Below are 15,731 nucleotides of genomic sequence, written 5' to 3' on the forward strand. Positions count from 1 at the left end.
TGCAGTGACTTAAAACAGTTTAATGTAATTCCAAGACAAAGTGTGATTACATTTCTACACATATACAATATGCATATGTGAGTTTACAAATTCTGATTAATAACTCGTTTCACCTCAGAGACCGAAAAAATGATCAAAAAGAAACCGTGAATAACAAGCTATAACATAGTTCACCACAACGGGACCTCCTTTCTCACCCTACAGTTAGTAATATTACAATTAAAATAACTATATTCTTCTATAATGTATTTTCTGTTAAAATCATCTCATAAATTTACAATGCTATTATTAGTTTCCAAGACTAATATAAATTCACTCCATTTTTCTACAACGAAAATGATTATTAATTAGAAGCACACAACGTCATGATGAAAAACACAAGCATTTTTTTTTTTAGTAGCAAGAACTTGATTGGTTAAGAATTAATTTTCTTGTAAAACATTCTAAAGCCAAGTAAAATATCCATTCTTATAACATACCTATAATATGAGACTAAGGAATAGGTTACATAGAGGTCTACAACACATCAGTTTGTTTTTTTGTGTTTTTTTTGTTTGTTTTTTTTTTAAAAGAAGAAAGACATATTTTCCAAAAGTGAAAAAAAAAAAAAAAAAGGAAAAAGAAAAGAAAAGAAGAAAAAAAGGGACAATTCACATAGGGAAAAAAAAAAAAAAAAAAGCAGTACACAAGAAAATACTGTTGCACACAATAATTTTCACAAAGATTAACATGGATTAACACTCTTATTACAGAAACCGTACAGTGAAGGAACACAACGGCTCAGGGCTTTCATGGGGTATCTGGGCTGAGATGATGCTGTAGAGAAAGAACCATTCGAGATCCAGAGCTGGGGCAGGGGCATCTTTTCCCTTGCAGTGGTGATAGTATTTCACAGCTTTTCCTCCCCTCTCTCCACTCAAGAATTTTGGTTCAGTGTACGTTAACTTCCACTTTCCATCCAGGGTGCGCTGGGCTTGTGGGCAGTCGAAAGGTATAAAATGCTCCCTCCGCTTCCCCCTTCCTGATTTTAAAAGGATTTTACTGTTCGTAAATAATGTTTCACCTCTTGGTTTGTTTTTAACTACCCGAAGTCTAGCCTCGTCAACTTCCTAGATGCCCCTCTTTCTTCTCTCCATCTCGCTCCCTCTCTTACTCTCTCTCTCTCTCTCTCACTCCTTTAATAAAGCTATTAATTACACTTCCGCTCCTTTCAGAAATTTGGTTTGGTATGAAAGATACAGGCTACATTCTGATTCTGCCCAAGTAGAGTCAGTACCCAAAAAGCCTTGGTTTCGTGGTTGGTGAAACAGGGGATGAGGAGATCCTTTTTACACCTGAAATGGTTGTGCCCTGGGATATCCATGGAAGTTTCATTTTGAAAAGAATACAGAGCAAAAAATAAAATTAAATAAAACACAAAATCGAACACAGAAGGAATAAAGGTGGGGGAGAAGGGGAGCCAGAAGTGTTGTATGTAACCAGGTGACATGGAAGCATGGCAGAAGCCTGTTTTTTCCTTTCCGAGGGCAGCGGTGCTATACATAACCATTCGGGTTCTATGGGATGTGCGTTGCCAGTGGCCAAAACCCCTTCTTGCCTGACAATCTGCAAGCCAAAGTATTCAAAAGGACTGTCTCCTTCACTTGAGTGTGCTGGTGTTTGCGGGTCTGACCCCCCCCCTTAAGAACAAAAGGTCGTGCAAGTGCCGAGGGCAGCAAAAGGCGATGATTGAGAAAGGGGGGGGATGATCCCTGCCAGCCCCAGCGCTGCTCGTGGGCTGCCATGCGATGCATCGTCGCTTTGGTTCCGTGGGTTACGGGGTGGGCACGGCAGCCCTGAGCTGCACTGGGGGATTGTATCAGCAGCCAGCGGCACCACGAGCATCCCCATTGCTCCTCTGCAACACCGCTGACCCTGGGCTTCCTGGGACCAGTGCCTCGGGCATGGGGCAGAAATGTAAGGGCCCCCCCTGGGGTGCCCAGGCTCCACCACAGAAGCTCGGTTCTTCACACAGACACAGATTTAAGTTTTTAAATGCCAATTCCCGTGCTTTCATGACCTAGCAGTACCATTTCGCCCAGCAGACATTTATACCATGTTCATTGGTTACTCGAGTGACAGAACACAAAAGAGCAAGCTAGACAGCTAGGCGAGACTGGGGAGGGGGTAGTGTGACATACCCAGATGCAAAGTACACCGTAACAGCAGCAGGGAGACAGCACTGATGGGAACTGACGCTGGCTAAGAAAACAAAGTTGACAAGGAGATGGTCAATGAACTTTGTATTTAGTTTACTGGTTCAAAAAGTTTCTGCGGTGGTAAGCACCGTTTGTAATAACGGGGTGAACAGACGAAAGCCAAATTACAGCATTGCCTCTGAGTGGCTGTCATACACCACACACATACACACACACACACACAAAACCAAAATAAAACAGGCAATCACTAAACTCAGGAATTAATCATTTGGCTAAAGATTTATCAACAGTACAATACAATCCTTCCTTTGAATATCCTTCATTCTCTTACATGGGTATCTTCATCCAGATGAGGATCCTACACAGAACAGTGAATTTGGAAGTACTGCGCTCCCTGCTTCAACCCAAGGAGTTGGATAAAGTATGGTATTAAACGAGCACACAAACAAATAGCTTATCTGTTGGACTAGAGGTGCTAAATCCGCAATGTGGGTGGAGTGTTTTTCAACCAGACTTTGGAATACAGTGGATTACTTGATCTCTGGACTGACTTTCCAACACTATGTTATACCTCAGAACAGAATATACATATTAAAGACACACTTGTACTTTTCCATTTGTAAAGGGCAAAATTAAAAAGAGGCAGCTGTATTGAGTTTTTGAAGGTGTCACTTACAAACACAAGATTTCCCTTAAAAAGTACCAGTTTAAATGTAAACTATAAAACACTGTAATAACTATAAAATGTAGCCAGAAAACTGTTTAAGTAGCCACAGTCTATTATTCAGTTCATATTGGTTTAAAATGTGACTCATTAAATATCTTCTAGAAGGCCAAAGCATTTTACAGTAGCTATAAACATATATACTTACATGTGCATTTAACATCACAATTGATTAAGATACATAAAAGAGTAATCTATTCCTTGGTTTAACTTTTTCTCTTTAAAGATTCACTGTCTTCAGAATTCACTCAAGCAACAATGACCAGGGTGGGCATTTATCGTTATTCCGCCCATACAGAGTTTAGAGTCTTTGAATCAAAGTTCAAGCTGGCTACATGTTTTCAGAAAGGCTAAAACCAGGATGAATGCCCACATTTGAGGTAATTATTGCCATTAGGTCACAGTTTGCGTAATATAAGTGTATCTAAATCCTTCTGTAAAAAACCCGAGGGTACCCCACGGTCTGCTGGCATACCCTCTGTCGCCGTCAGGATCCCGAATCCTGACCGGCGGCGGGTTTGCTTCCAAAGGAGTCGGCGGTCCCTGAGCACCAGGCGCCCGGCGCAGCCGCCAACTGACCTAGAGCCCAGGCCAGCAAGCCTGCAGCAAGCCAGTTTTGGAAAAGAAAGGAAAAACAAAAATCAGAGGTGCCATAAAAGAGACGAATAACATTTCTGATCAGAATTCCAGACCAAAGCTTTTCTGTTTTATTCCTTTCCAAACAATTTGCTGGAGAAAAAAAAAAAAATCAAAACACATCGGCATTAAATATTAACTCTATGCCAGCACTGCAAAAACTCCTTGGCTATGTTCTGAAAATGGGATAAGCTTTGCTTTTGCTCTGAGCATTGTTGCCCCATTGCTTTCTGTTTCAAAGAGGAAACCTTGTTTTAAAGAAAAAAAAAATAGAAAAAAAAAATCCCTGGCTGTCAGAAGTACACGCAAGTATTTACAAGGTTTGTGTGAGTCTGCACACGGTTCCCCTCACAGCGAGAGAGTTAAGAACAGAGATGTCACAATATTTATCAGTGCAGTAAAAAATATCATTTTTGGAAAAAAATATACCTTTAGTATTGCCTTTCTTAGATTAACTATGATAAGCAAAAGATTAAAAACAAAAACTTTATCCTCAAACACACATGAATAGTCTGTTATAGCAGCACTGCTAAAACTGGAAGGACAAAGCTAACCCGTAAATGAGAAACAGGAGTTTCAAACTAGAAATGCAGAAAGCCAACCCTCCTAGCATGCTTCGTGAGACCTCTGAGGAACCGAGCTCCTTCGCCATTCGAGCCCCACTCCTGGTGCTGTAACACACGGTCTATAACCCACGGGGCCTGGCGCCCGTGGGGCCTATCCCTGCCCGTCCTGCAGGCTGTCACACATGCCGGCAGCTTTTAATAGGCTGCCAAACACACCGGGGTCACCCCCAGGCACTCGGGGAAAAGCCACCTCTGTCACAGAGCCCTGGCTGGCAGCTCTCGCCTCACACTGCCCCGGCGGACAGCGGTGCCGCCCATGGGACCGGGACCTGCCAGGAGAGGTCGATGCTGTGCTCCTGCCAGCTGCCCCAGCACCGCCATGTGCTGTAGGATCAATGCACCAGCTCCGGGCACTGCCGGGGTAGGGGTGGGGATCCCAGCAGTGGAGACCCCCACCTCCTCCTCCCTGCATGAGCAGCAGGCCAGGAGAGGCGAGCAGGGGCCAGCACGTGCTTTGGGCACGGGCTCTCCTCACAGGAGAACCAGGGAGATTTGGGGACCAGGGGGGTGATGGGGTTGGGTGTCCAGGATTGGGGACCAACTGCTTTGACGTTCCTGTGGGACAGGCAGGGCTACGTCAGCAGGAAGGGGGAAAGCCTTCCCGTCCCACGCTTTTCCTGTCTGTGTTGCCCACCCTGAGCAAAGATCAGTAACGTGGACTTTGCATACAGCTATCCCGAAACTGGCAGACCTCTCCGATGGGATGATTGCCACGCCGTGGAAGAGCACACCACTAAGTCCAATACCCTTACCCAGCCACATAAGGCCTGATGCTGCAGCACTCTTTGAGGTCTGACCCTCAGAACAAAACCAGCATCCCAAATCCCGAGAAGGAGGTACTACAGAAGCATGCGGAACACCCAGAAGCTTATCCCCACTACACAGCTCACAATTTCAACACCGCATTGTTGCCACTGATGCATCTTAAGGTGAACAGCAATGAGAGAAGAATAACGTTTTTGACATCCCCTAAAGTTTAGGATAGCAGCAATATTTAGTGTGAATTTCTCTGCTCATCAAGCTAGCTACTTGAGACAATGATAGAAACTTGAGAGAGAAAAAGAAAAAGACAAATGAGGCAATTCCACAGTTTATCACTGCTGCCTGGCAGCTGTGACTTGTGACTTGGTTTAATTTCCATAGTGGGTGGGGGTCTCTTTCTCTCTCTCTTTAAAAAATAAAGTTTCTTTGGTTAAAGAAAAAGCTGGGTTTATCGCCCTTCAAGTTTGCAAATGGAATTTCCTTCAAACCAAATTGCAAGACATAATCCCTTGAAAATATAAAAAAGGAAAAATGTCAGATAGAAGTGTCCCTTCCTTGGAATGTTTCAGATATTATGACAAAACCACAGAACAAAGAGAGAGAAAGAGATCTGACAAGGCCTGATTTGTTGGGTGCAAGCAGGTACAACTGCTGAGGACGATGCAATTGCTTGTGCTCTCTCAAATGACTGGATTTGTTCCAGTCTGCAGTGGGAAGTGCTTCCATTCAGGTCTTCCATTCTGATCATGTCAACTGTTTTCTCCACTCCCTTCTACAGTCTGGTTTCACAGCAATAGTCTGAAGATCCACCCCTAAGGAGAGGCAATGTCCGTGCTTCTTTCTGCTTCCCCCATGCGAAGGAAGCAAGATGAGATGATGGCGAAAGGGACCGCCTTCTTGCCATGCCAGCCACAAGCCACCCAAAACACTTCCAGTATCTAAACATTCGCCTCCTCTCTCAAGTTTCCACGCAGTTTACTCCACATCCTCAAAGAGCACCAACCCAACCCAAACACGTCAATCCTGTTTCCTCTCCAAAGGACTTTGCAAGCAAAACAAGCTGGCTGTTATTATGTATGTGGCACCGATAGCATGCAAAACTTTTGCTTCCTCTGCTAATCTGATCAGATTTCCCCTGTGACTACCAGCACCACACTTTCCCATACCATGCCTTTGTACAGGTGTGAGGGAGGAGGTGTTGCTCAGTTCCCCTGTACCCACCAGAAAACACAGCCCTCACTCGCTGTCGCCACACCACAGCAATTCAACGGCCATGCTGCTCATCCCTTGCCACCAGTGCCCCATCACCGCGATCATCTGGCCACCTCCAGCTGGCAGGTCAGCGACTCCAGCATGGACAACGTGAAAGGCCACCTCCTCCGACACGCAACGCATTGCTCCTCACCGCCAGCGTGTGCTGCTCTACCAGCTCTGCTGCCAAACGCCCCCGAAATCAGATTCAAGCCTGCGTGGGAGAGCAGGTCAGATGGGTACACAGGGAAAACACAATTAATACAACTAAAACACGTTTGTGATTGAGATTACAGCCTTCCATGCTTCAACAGTCCTAGGCCAGAGAAGCATATAAACAAGTAATTAACTTGAAGGGTTTAAGTCTATTCTTCAGTAAAGCACTCAAGTGCATGATTAAGTCTCTGCTGAAGTCCTATCATTTTTTTATGGAGTTTCAATTCAGCCACTGCTTCCCCCCATTCTAACAGAGCAGGTGATGCAAATCGAAAACATAAATACCTACATTCTAGAGACTAGAATAGCTTAATTAATTTTCACAACAAATAATTATAAAAGAAAGGAAAATCTACATCAGGGACAAAAAAAAAAAAAAAAAAGGCAAACCAAGCATCCTGGCCCTGTGGACACCTGACTAATCTTCAGTGAGAGTGGAAGAACAGGTGAGGGACCTGCTCTTTCTGCTGCTGTGTTTTACCTAGCTAACGCCTGCTGTGTGCACCAGCACTGTTTATCCCATCCGTGACTGGACTGAGAATCATGTGCACTCTTCTACTGCAGTTCCTCTGCTAGTCCTTTTTCTGGATAACCACGTATCTGATTTCTCTTTTGGGAAAACCCAACCCTTACCACATCGTGTGGCCTTGGGTTAGTCAAAAAGGCCAAATAATCATGGCCTGGAGCACAAGTAGGGCTTGATCTCAAATAAATGTCCTATCAAAGTGATGGTGAGCCAGATCCTAAGGCCCCAAGGTCCTCATCTGCCTTTAATCCTACTCTCCTGATAGATCATTGTTAGCTGGTGTTTGGTTTTGGCCTCTGAGTGAATGTTTCTGACTTATTCTGAAATGCAGATGGGACATGGAGGAACACTGTCCCTCAAGACCGTCTCCCATAGCCGCCCCACTCCTCCTAGGTTCTCATTCTCAGGACCACCTTATTTCCCCTTCCTTCTGCAGTGTTCACAAACACAGCAACTCTTCTGATGCCACTGATGGAGAGAAATAAAATTAATAACAACAACAATACTAAGAGAAAAAAAAAAACAAACACAAAGATTAAGGAATGCGTGTGCAATTAAAACCCAGAGTAAAATATAATAATAATAAAATAATAATCATAATCATAACAACCATACAATAAAATAACATTATCTTTCCTTTTCATGACACAAGCAGCATGACGCTCTCATTCCTGAACTGGTGGGACAGGAGAGGAATGCACCAGAACTTTACAGCGAGAACGGGGAATTATTTTCCTGCCCCGGATGAGAGGGGAAGTGTTGTATTTCCAAAGGGAGGGGTAAGGTGCACAGACTGCTGGGAGATCACATCTTCATCTACAGTATATTGAGCTGGAATGAAGGACAGGCAGGAAAAGAAAACTGTGCAAGGATAGCCCAAGAATCGGAGCTGGCAACCAGGAGGTTATTTGGTGGTTTGCCAGAAGACAACAGTCTTGTTGAACCATCTTGTTGAATCCGACATAGCAGGATCCCTTTTTCTTCCAGGCCAGCCATGTGCTCACCACAAGAAAATGTATTTGTGCTTGTCCTTTTGTCATCTTTTCCCACTTGAGAGAACCTCCTTCCTTATCGCCACCCAGGGAACCCACCCCTCGCCACTCTGTCAATGAACCTGCTATTTTCCAGCATCTTGTGAAACGCTTAAATACTTCATGCTCTAGTTACAGGGAATCGTGGAGTGGAGCTGAGCAGCCATGTGGATTTCATGGAAACTTTCTGTCAAACTCTCTTCCTTCTCCCAAGCCCGACCATATACATGGGTACTCTAGAGACACTTCCAAATATTGATGCAGCAGTGCAACTGCTGTTACTAGCAAAACTTCCCTCCTAACCAAGCCCAGCTGTAGGGAAGGCTCTCTTCAGAAACCTTCAGAGAACAAGACCACGTAGTGCTCCTCAGTGTGGAGGACCCACAGTACCAACGTGCCCTACCAGTCAAGGGGTACCACACCACTGCAGGAAATCTTTCACAGAACTGGTGTGAGGGGAGGAAGGGTAACTCATACTGCCACAACCGTGTTGGAGTGGGTAAGGCCCAATGTCTCGCAATATTTCTCTTTCATTTAAGAAACCTGAGTTTGACTCTCTCAACTGGATTTTCCCATTCTTGCTTTGGGTCTGCTTGTTACCTTTCCCAACTCCCTCCCACCGATAGATGTAGTGAGAGATGATGGCAATGGCTAGTGTCTCCCCCTCCCATGGGCTAAAGTTTTGTTCCCCTTTCAGATGTACAACTGAGACAACCTGACGACTTGGGAGGACTCTGTCCTCCTACTCCACCGAGAACGTCGGCAAGCAGCAACATGAGAATGCAGTTTCCGGGGAGGAAAGCTGTTACTTCAACAGGAAAGAAACAGACCAATCCACAAACACACCTTCAGACCCTTTGGGAGTCATGCTGGGTCTCACAACCAACCTGGTCACTTCCAGCCCATCCAGTGCTAGAGAAAACACCCAGATATACACATTTCTAACCCCTACAAGCCTCCCCAACGCCTTGCCAAGTGAGCTAAGATTGACAACGTGGGGAAAAAAAAAATAACACCACCATCACCAGAAGAAGAAAATCAGCAAAAACAACCTGAAAAGAAAAAAGAGCTGAGATTAAATTCCGACTAGCCTCAGTCAGTTTCTAGGAGTACCAGTGGAAGTAAACCCTTAAACCGCGTCTGTAGTTCGGTAAGGCACTACGAGGGAATGATGTAAAACTAAGACTGTGACAGTTGTAATGGCTGTGCCGAGGAACACACCACAGAGAGAAGGCAGCATCTGCACACACACACACGCACGCACACACACACATACCTGGACAATCACATTTGTTACATGCCTATGTTATATCACTTTTCTTTGTGCAATCACATTGAGGAATAGTCTATTGGTATCGTTGAAGTTCAACACAAAATAGTAAAAAGGGTGTATGACCTGTATAGTGCTACATTCTACCGGGGGCAGCTAAAATGTCTCCTCCTATACTAAAACGGCTAGGGATTAAAAGGAAAAACTCCAAATAAAACGAAATAAAATGAAACTGAAATCCAACATACATTATTAGAGATCTCATTTAGGAATAGCATTTCTCAGGGATTTATCCAGTGTGTTTGAGGAAAGGGAAAAACAACCCCATTGCTTCTGATCTCAACCAGTGCTGCGTGGCCTGTTTTGCCCTGTTACGTTTAAGCAGATCAGTGCTAATCAGAATTTAGAGCACTGGGACAACATTTCCTCCTCCTCCCTCATCCTCCCTTACCCACTTTCTATTTCCAGAAAAACCCCAAAGCCCCACGTGTGCTTTGGGATACGGAGACCGCAGCAAGGATGGGGCATAAACCCTATGAAATGCTGGATAAATCCCTAATCCATATACCTATTGGATTAAAAACCTAATGGATTTCATTTTAGGTGTTCTGGACAACAAATTTCTAAATGTAGCTCACTATTGGATGAAAATAACCTTTAAAAGTCTATTGGTGAAGTTCTTCAAAACACAGGACCCGCTGGAGGGTCCTTCTGCTTCTCTCTCTCTCTCTAGTTTGGTGTAGAATGGTTGTTTTTTTGTGGTTTTATTTTTTTTTTCTGTTCTTTTTTTCCATTTTCTTTATTATTTTTTTTTTAAATAAAAATTGTAGAATTGGTTCTCCCCCTTCTTTCCTCCTTCTCGTTTCTTCCTGAAAGTCTCCTTCGTTCAAGTTTCACGCGAGCCTCCCATTGCATTGTTAGTTTGTCATGTTCTTCAGTACAAAAGCAGCCGCCTCGCTCCCCCGCGGCGGGTGTGTCTCTCGCTCCTTATTCCAGTGTTTAGATGTAAGGGTACTGGTTGACCTTGGTGGGGCTCAGTGGGTATCCAGTGTAGACTGTGGAGGCTGGAGAAGCACTGATATAGGTCTGATGGGCAAACTGAGCCTGGTACTGACTCGGGTGGATGGTGGGCGAGGGCAGAACCCGCGGGCCCATGCTGACAGGGACCTGGTGGACGATGCTGGCGGGGTAGGTGGTGTGCTGCACGGCGTGCCGCGCAGACCCTTGGGAGGCCACCAGGTGCGCGACGGTGCCCGTGGAGCCCAGGGCAGCTGGGGCGGTGTATGTGTAGAGGTGGGGCTGGGTGGGCAGGTGAGCAGCGGCAGCCGCGGCCAAGTGAGGATGAACTGTACCATGGCTGGGACTATTGTGCGGGAAAGAGTACGGGGCCTGAGCTATCGTTGGAGTGATGTAGGCTTGCTGTCTCCGGTGACTCCCTGTGCGATCGGTCGTGATGTGCTGCTGGGCCTGGATAAAGACAGCAATAGTGATAAGCGGTTACAAGACAAGAGACGACGGCTCTTTACCTCCTCAGCCGTGCCTGGGAGCCTCCCTGCGAAACCAGGTTGGCCTCAGGAAAGGCCCTCGTGCTCCTCCTGAAACCCTCAGCATCACCGCGATCTTCCCTCGGAAACAGGCGATGGCAAAGGGTCCCTCCCAAGCCTAGCAAGACCTTGTAGCTTCGTACATTCACCAGAACGTCCCCCAGAAGGAGAGCAGAGTCCCCCATTTTGAGCCACGACCTGCTGATATAGCTACCATGAAGACCCAACCTCGGATGCTCGGGTCCTAAAAACGTCTTCCACAAGTCCAGTCACTCACACAACACCCAGCTTCTGTCACTGAACTCTGATGATGAAATTCGGTGCACTGATAGCTCAGGGGAATGAAGTCACTTAGCTATGCCTGGAATAGGCAATTTATTTTTGTTCAGTTTGGGTCTCTGAGGTTATCACGTCCACAGTAAGTAGAATAACTACTTTATTTTTTAAAAGATAAAACCCTCAACTCGATCAGATCCTGCAGGTGCCTGGTAGCCTCGTGCAATCAACTATAATTACTTTAGCACAGGCAACTTCTTGCAGTGGGACAGGAACAATGTACTTTTTCGGGGATTTTCTAAGTTGTTTTTTGCATTGCACAATAATGTCAAGGAGCTTTCCCAGCCATTTGTAATTATGGTGTAGTCAGAGCATTAAATAACTAATAAAGTAGGAATTAGAAGGCAGGAAGGGCAATGCTCCATGTTATTTCCTTCTATTTTTCCAATTCTTTTCATCCTTTTAAGCACTCCCTGTGCTGTCATTGTGGTCTGAAATGTGGCAGCCACAGTCCTCCCCCCCTCTTGGAAACGGCATTTTACCCATTTCCTCTATTTTCGCTCACTTTTATTTCAAGTTATTTGCATTTTTAAATTTCAACTAAACTTTGAGGAGGGGGAGCGTTTTTCTCCCACAGACTATTTTCTTAAAACAGTTCTGCTTACATCCAGCTCTGGATGCCAGACGGCACTGTCCTCTGAGCTCTCCAGATATTCTCCTCTGGATATGGCAGTAACTGCTCTAACTTCCCCGGGCTCATCACCTCACCTCAGGGAAGAGAAAGGCTCCAGGTGCAGCCCACGAAAAGGGCGCTATTTAAGAAGCTCCCAGGGAATCCCCTGGGTGTTTTGGTCACAGAATATGAAACATTCTGGGAACGGCATGAAGCCGAGTAACAGGATTTTTCCCAGATCTCAGATTTATCACGGAATGGATCAAACTCACTACATGACAAGAGGTCACGTATGCACACAGAGGCTCAATTTTGCCTTGTCACATCGGACGGGGACTTATCTCCCACTCCTGCAGCGGGACTGATGCACTCCATTCACCTGAAGGACACTCTCCCCACGTTACCTACAGCTACAGAGATTGAGGCCTTCCTGCATGGTCCTGTCCCACTCCTTTGTGTCTGAGCCACAGCACCTCCTCTCTTACGTTATTCCCACTCACGCTGTTAGATGATCTGACTCTAAAACACCCGGTAAGTGTACTGCCAGCCCACTCAGGGGCAGGATCTGTGCTGCTTTTACTGCCTGAGCTAGAAGATCAAGGTCTGCAGCAATGCTGAAACCAGTCGATCTAACTCAAATGGGGCCCAACTATCATTAGGCTAGAACAGTACAGCCCATGCTGGAGGAGCAGTGGGTTGCAGCTGGATGACACACCACCAAAATCTGTCTCAGTTGACTTACCTGGCTTAGATTAAGAGGCTGCTGCTGCTGGAAATGTGCTCCTGGTCGCTGCTGCCTATAGGCAACGGCTCCAGACGAGCTCCCTGAAGAGTGACCGCTGGTGGAGGTCACGGTGCTGGAGGACTTGGACTTGTAGGAGGATGAGTGGTGACTGGTGGTGACTGTGCCAGGAAAGGAAACACATTTGTAGCTTATATCACATTCTTTAATCGCTCACCCTACCTTTTCCTCACTGAACCTCCTCCAGAGTGGCTTTTGGGAGGAGATACACAACAGAAGCAGGATAAGAAAATGGTTTCTCTTACTTAAGAGAATATCTCAGCAGTGCTTCATATACACAGGCCAGCCTGTTATCCTAGAGGCAGACAAGCGGACCTGATACCTGGACCCCAAACTGGGCCCAGAGGAGGTTTTATAGATACTTCAGAAGTGTGAGGAACTGTTCTGCCAGCAGAACTGTACGATGCAGGTACAAATCCCAAAGAGAGGAAGGAAAGAATAGTGTGCACAGCATATAAAAGCCCTGGCTTGGCTGACCTCGTGGTGAGTAGGAAGGGAGGGAGAAGGAGCTAGCGGGGAGCTCACCCTCTGAGCCTTCGTGTTCACCAGCATTGTGTCAAAAGAAAGGACTGCCAAGTAGCTCAAAGCCAATTGCTTTGGGCCAGACTTCCACATAAGCCCCTTTTCAACACATCGTACTATCTAACATTGCAGAGGCTCTGGATGAGCAAACCTCATCGGTCCATAATGAAGATGCTGAGGAAATGTTCTTCCCAGAAATGTCAACAAGTTTGGATGAAAATGCACATGTGTTTTCAATCTCATACCCATTTTAAAGTAAACCTATGGAAAGGCAAGGAAGCAAAGGTTCACACTTGCATTTGGGAGCCTTTCACGTCAAATGTTGCGCTACAGGCTGCATTCTGCTCTTGGGTTTGCACAGAAGTAACTAGGAATAACACTTGCCCCCGTGACTCCTGAGTGTACCAGGGCACATAAATAATGCAATACGGCTCCCAAGAACAGATGTGTCACTTGAGAGAAGGGCAGGAGCACGGTTTCTTTGAAAAACAAAACAAACAAACAAACAAAATGAAACCGAACAATGAGATTCTTCCAAGATAAATCATTTATTTCTTACTAATTTTCTTGACGGAAGAGGTGCAATTTACCTGGTGCCAGGCTATCGCACTCTACCAACACCTCACTGGCCTGGGTTTTCAGTGGTGGCACGATGATTGTTCGGGGGTTCCCACTGCAGTGAGTCTCTGGAACCCCTTTGGTGTCGTAGGTGTTCCCGTTATTCTGCCCTGCGCGATGCTGCACGGCGTAAGGACTGTTGTTGCTGGACGAATCGGAGTAGGGGGAATCATGCACGGTGACGCAGCTGATGACGTTCTTCCTCTGCTTGGACAAGGTGCTGAAACACAAGCACACGAATGGGAAGAGTGAATGGGGAGCCATCGACTGGGAAGCCACGAGAAGAATCTGCCCACGGCAGGCTAGCTCTGCAAAGGCAGAGCGCACCCTCGGTCCTTAGACAGAGGCTGCTTAAGCCAAATCCTAGGCTGCAAAACTCACATATTGCTATTCCAGGAAAGACTTTGTGGAGGTCAAGGAGTGAGTAAGACATTGTGGATAGATCTTATATTCACACCGCTTAGAATAGCACTGAACCAGACTGCCAGATTTATTTTCAGACTGCTTTTTATATATGTGTGCAGTAGAGGCCCAGCAGTTATACTATGCTTTGTTGCAAGTCTCACCACCCACACAAAAATGTGGCGGTTTCTTCCAGCCTTCCAGCAATGATTTAATAATAGATGTTACGAATTTTCGTGATTAAATCCCATGAATCTACAAAATACACTCTGTTCTATTTACTAATATGCTACAGTGGGCATATATTCGCAAGAAGCATTTGAAACTGAGGAATGAATGAAGAGAAAATGAGCTATGTATCGCCCTACAGAAGTTTTTTTAGTTTCTTTTTCCAAATAAGCATTGAGTCTCTTGACTCTTGTGCGGATTATCAAGGTCCTGCTGCAGCTAATCTATCTATGACATCAAAAAAGTGATTAAAAAGGAACATCAACACTTCCAAGATTAGTGCTAGAAGTTCATTAGACTAGACTGCATGAGTACGATTGGGATTTGCTCTGCTATTGTGTCTAATTATTCCTGATGGTTTCTCCTTCCTGTTATGAGCTTGTTTAGGGAGAGAAAGAGAGAGCGAAAAAGAGGAGGGAGGAGGGGGGGTGGTGAAGATTTGCTTAAATGGCTCACATCCTTGACAGTGCACAGACCTTGACTACAGAAAATAGCTGCTATGTTTCACTGATTGCATTATGTTGTTATGGCAACTCAAGTTTTTAAAATGATGAAAAGAAATGGATAGCACATAAAAAGCTAAGTAATTAGGCTTAATGGTGGAAACAGCCCCAACAGGAACAGAAATGCCACAGAGAAAAGGATTCCAACTCTTAACTTTTTGAGTGCACACTTTACAGAGACAGAGATCCTTTTCCCACTGAGTCACATCTCCGTTCTCTCATGTTGGCAGGTCCAGTTCAGGAGAGAGCTGATAAACTCAGTCTTAGCCTGTGACATGGCTGTTTGCTCTCTAGTCTCAGCATCGCTTCATACCCAGGGAAAGACTAAGCAGACACTGAGAGCAGTTTCTTTGCAAGGACTTTTTGGCATATTTGTTTCTCACAGTGGCAAAGGAGCGCTGATAGGTTCCCTTCAACTTGTCTGTCCCAACGCCTCTCCAACAGCATTTGCAAGCTGCAGCTCGCTACTTAACTGCCAGGATTTGTCACTGAAAGCTGTCTTTTCCATTAGAGAGTGCCTTGGAGTGCTGCATTCACAAACAAGTTACCATCACCAACTTCTCCTGGGCTATCATCACGGGGGCCCAGCATACCCCAAAAATGGTACAAGACCACGTTGATGTACTAGGCACTGTGAAAAATACCTTAAGAGAGGCCCCTGCTATCCTAAAGCATTTATACCTGCAACAGGGAGACAGAGAAGGAGGGGAATTTGAGGAACAAGCATCTGGAAAAAAGAAATCCTTGCAGGGTCTGTGATCTTTCAGATGGGGAAGGTGTACAACAGCAAGTCCTTGTACTCTGGCATTCCACAAGGAGCCAGGTTAGGAACGAAAACAGCAACAGTTATCTTAGATGGACAGCTACTGTGTGTGAAGAAGGATACAGCAGTTTGGATATGGTGCTACAGAAGAAGAATATTA

The 15,731-nt window shown here is 45.5% G+C and overlaps 1 protein-coding gene across 3 annotated transcripts in view; it reads right to left on the bottom strand.

The window, feature by feature from the left end:
• The window catches only part of HIPK2 (homeodomain interacting protein kinase 2), a 132,518-nt gene continuing 116,787 nt past the window's right edge, over window positions 1–15,731 (bottom strand). For 2 of the 3 annotated variants that reach the window (XM_082751758.1, XM_082751757.1), the window contains exons 13-15: window positions 13,648–13,895; window positions 12,476–12,636; window positions 2,275–10,707 (exon numbers count right to left, since the gene is read on the bottom strand). In XM_082751758.1, the coding sequence (XP_082607884.1) occupies window positions 10,240–10,707; window positions 12,476–12,636; window positions 13,648–13,895 (877 nt within the window). In that variant the 3' untranslated portion in view covers window positions 2,275–10,239. Of the gene's footprint in view, window positions 2,242–2,274; window positions 10,708–12,475; window positions 12,637–13,647; window positions 13,896–15,731 lie in introns of those variants that run through there. The other variant, XR_014316766.1, reaches the window with a different exon arrangement.

Source organism: Aythya marila, assembly GCF_965140915.1.
Source record: "Aythya marila genome assembly, chromosome: 1".
NCBI lineage: Eukaryota > Metazoa > Chordata > Aves > Anseriformes > Anatidae > Aythya > Aythya marila.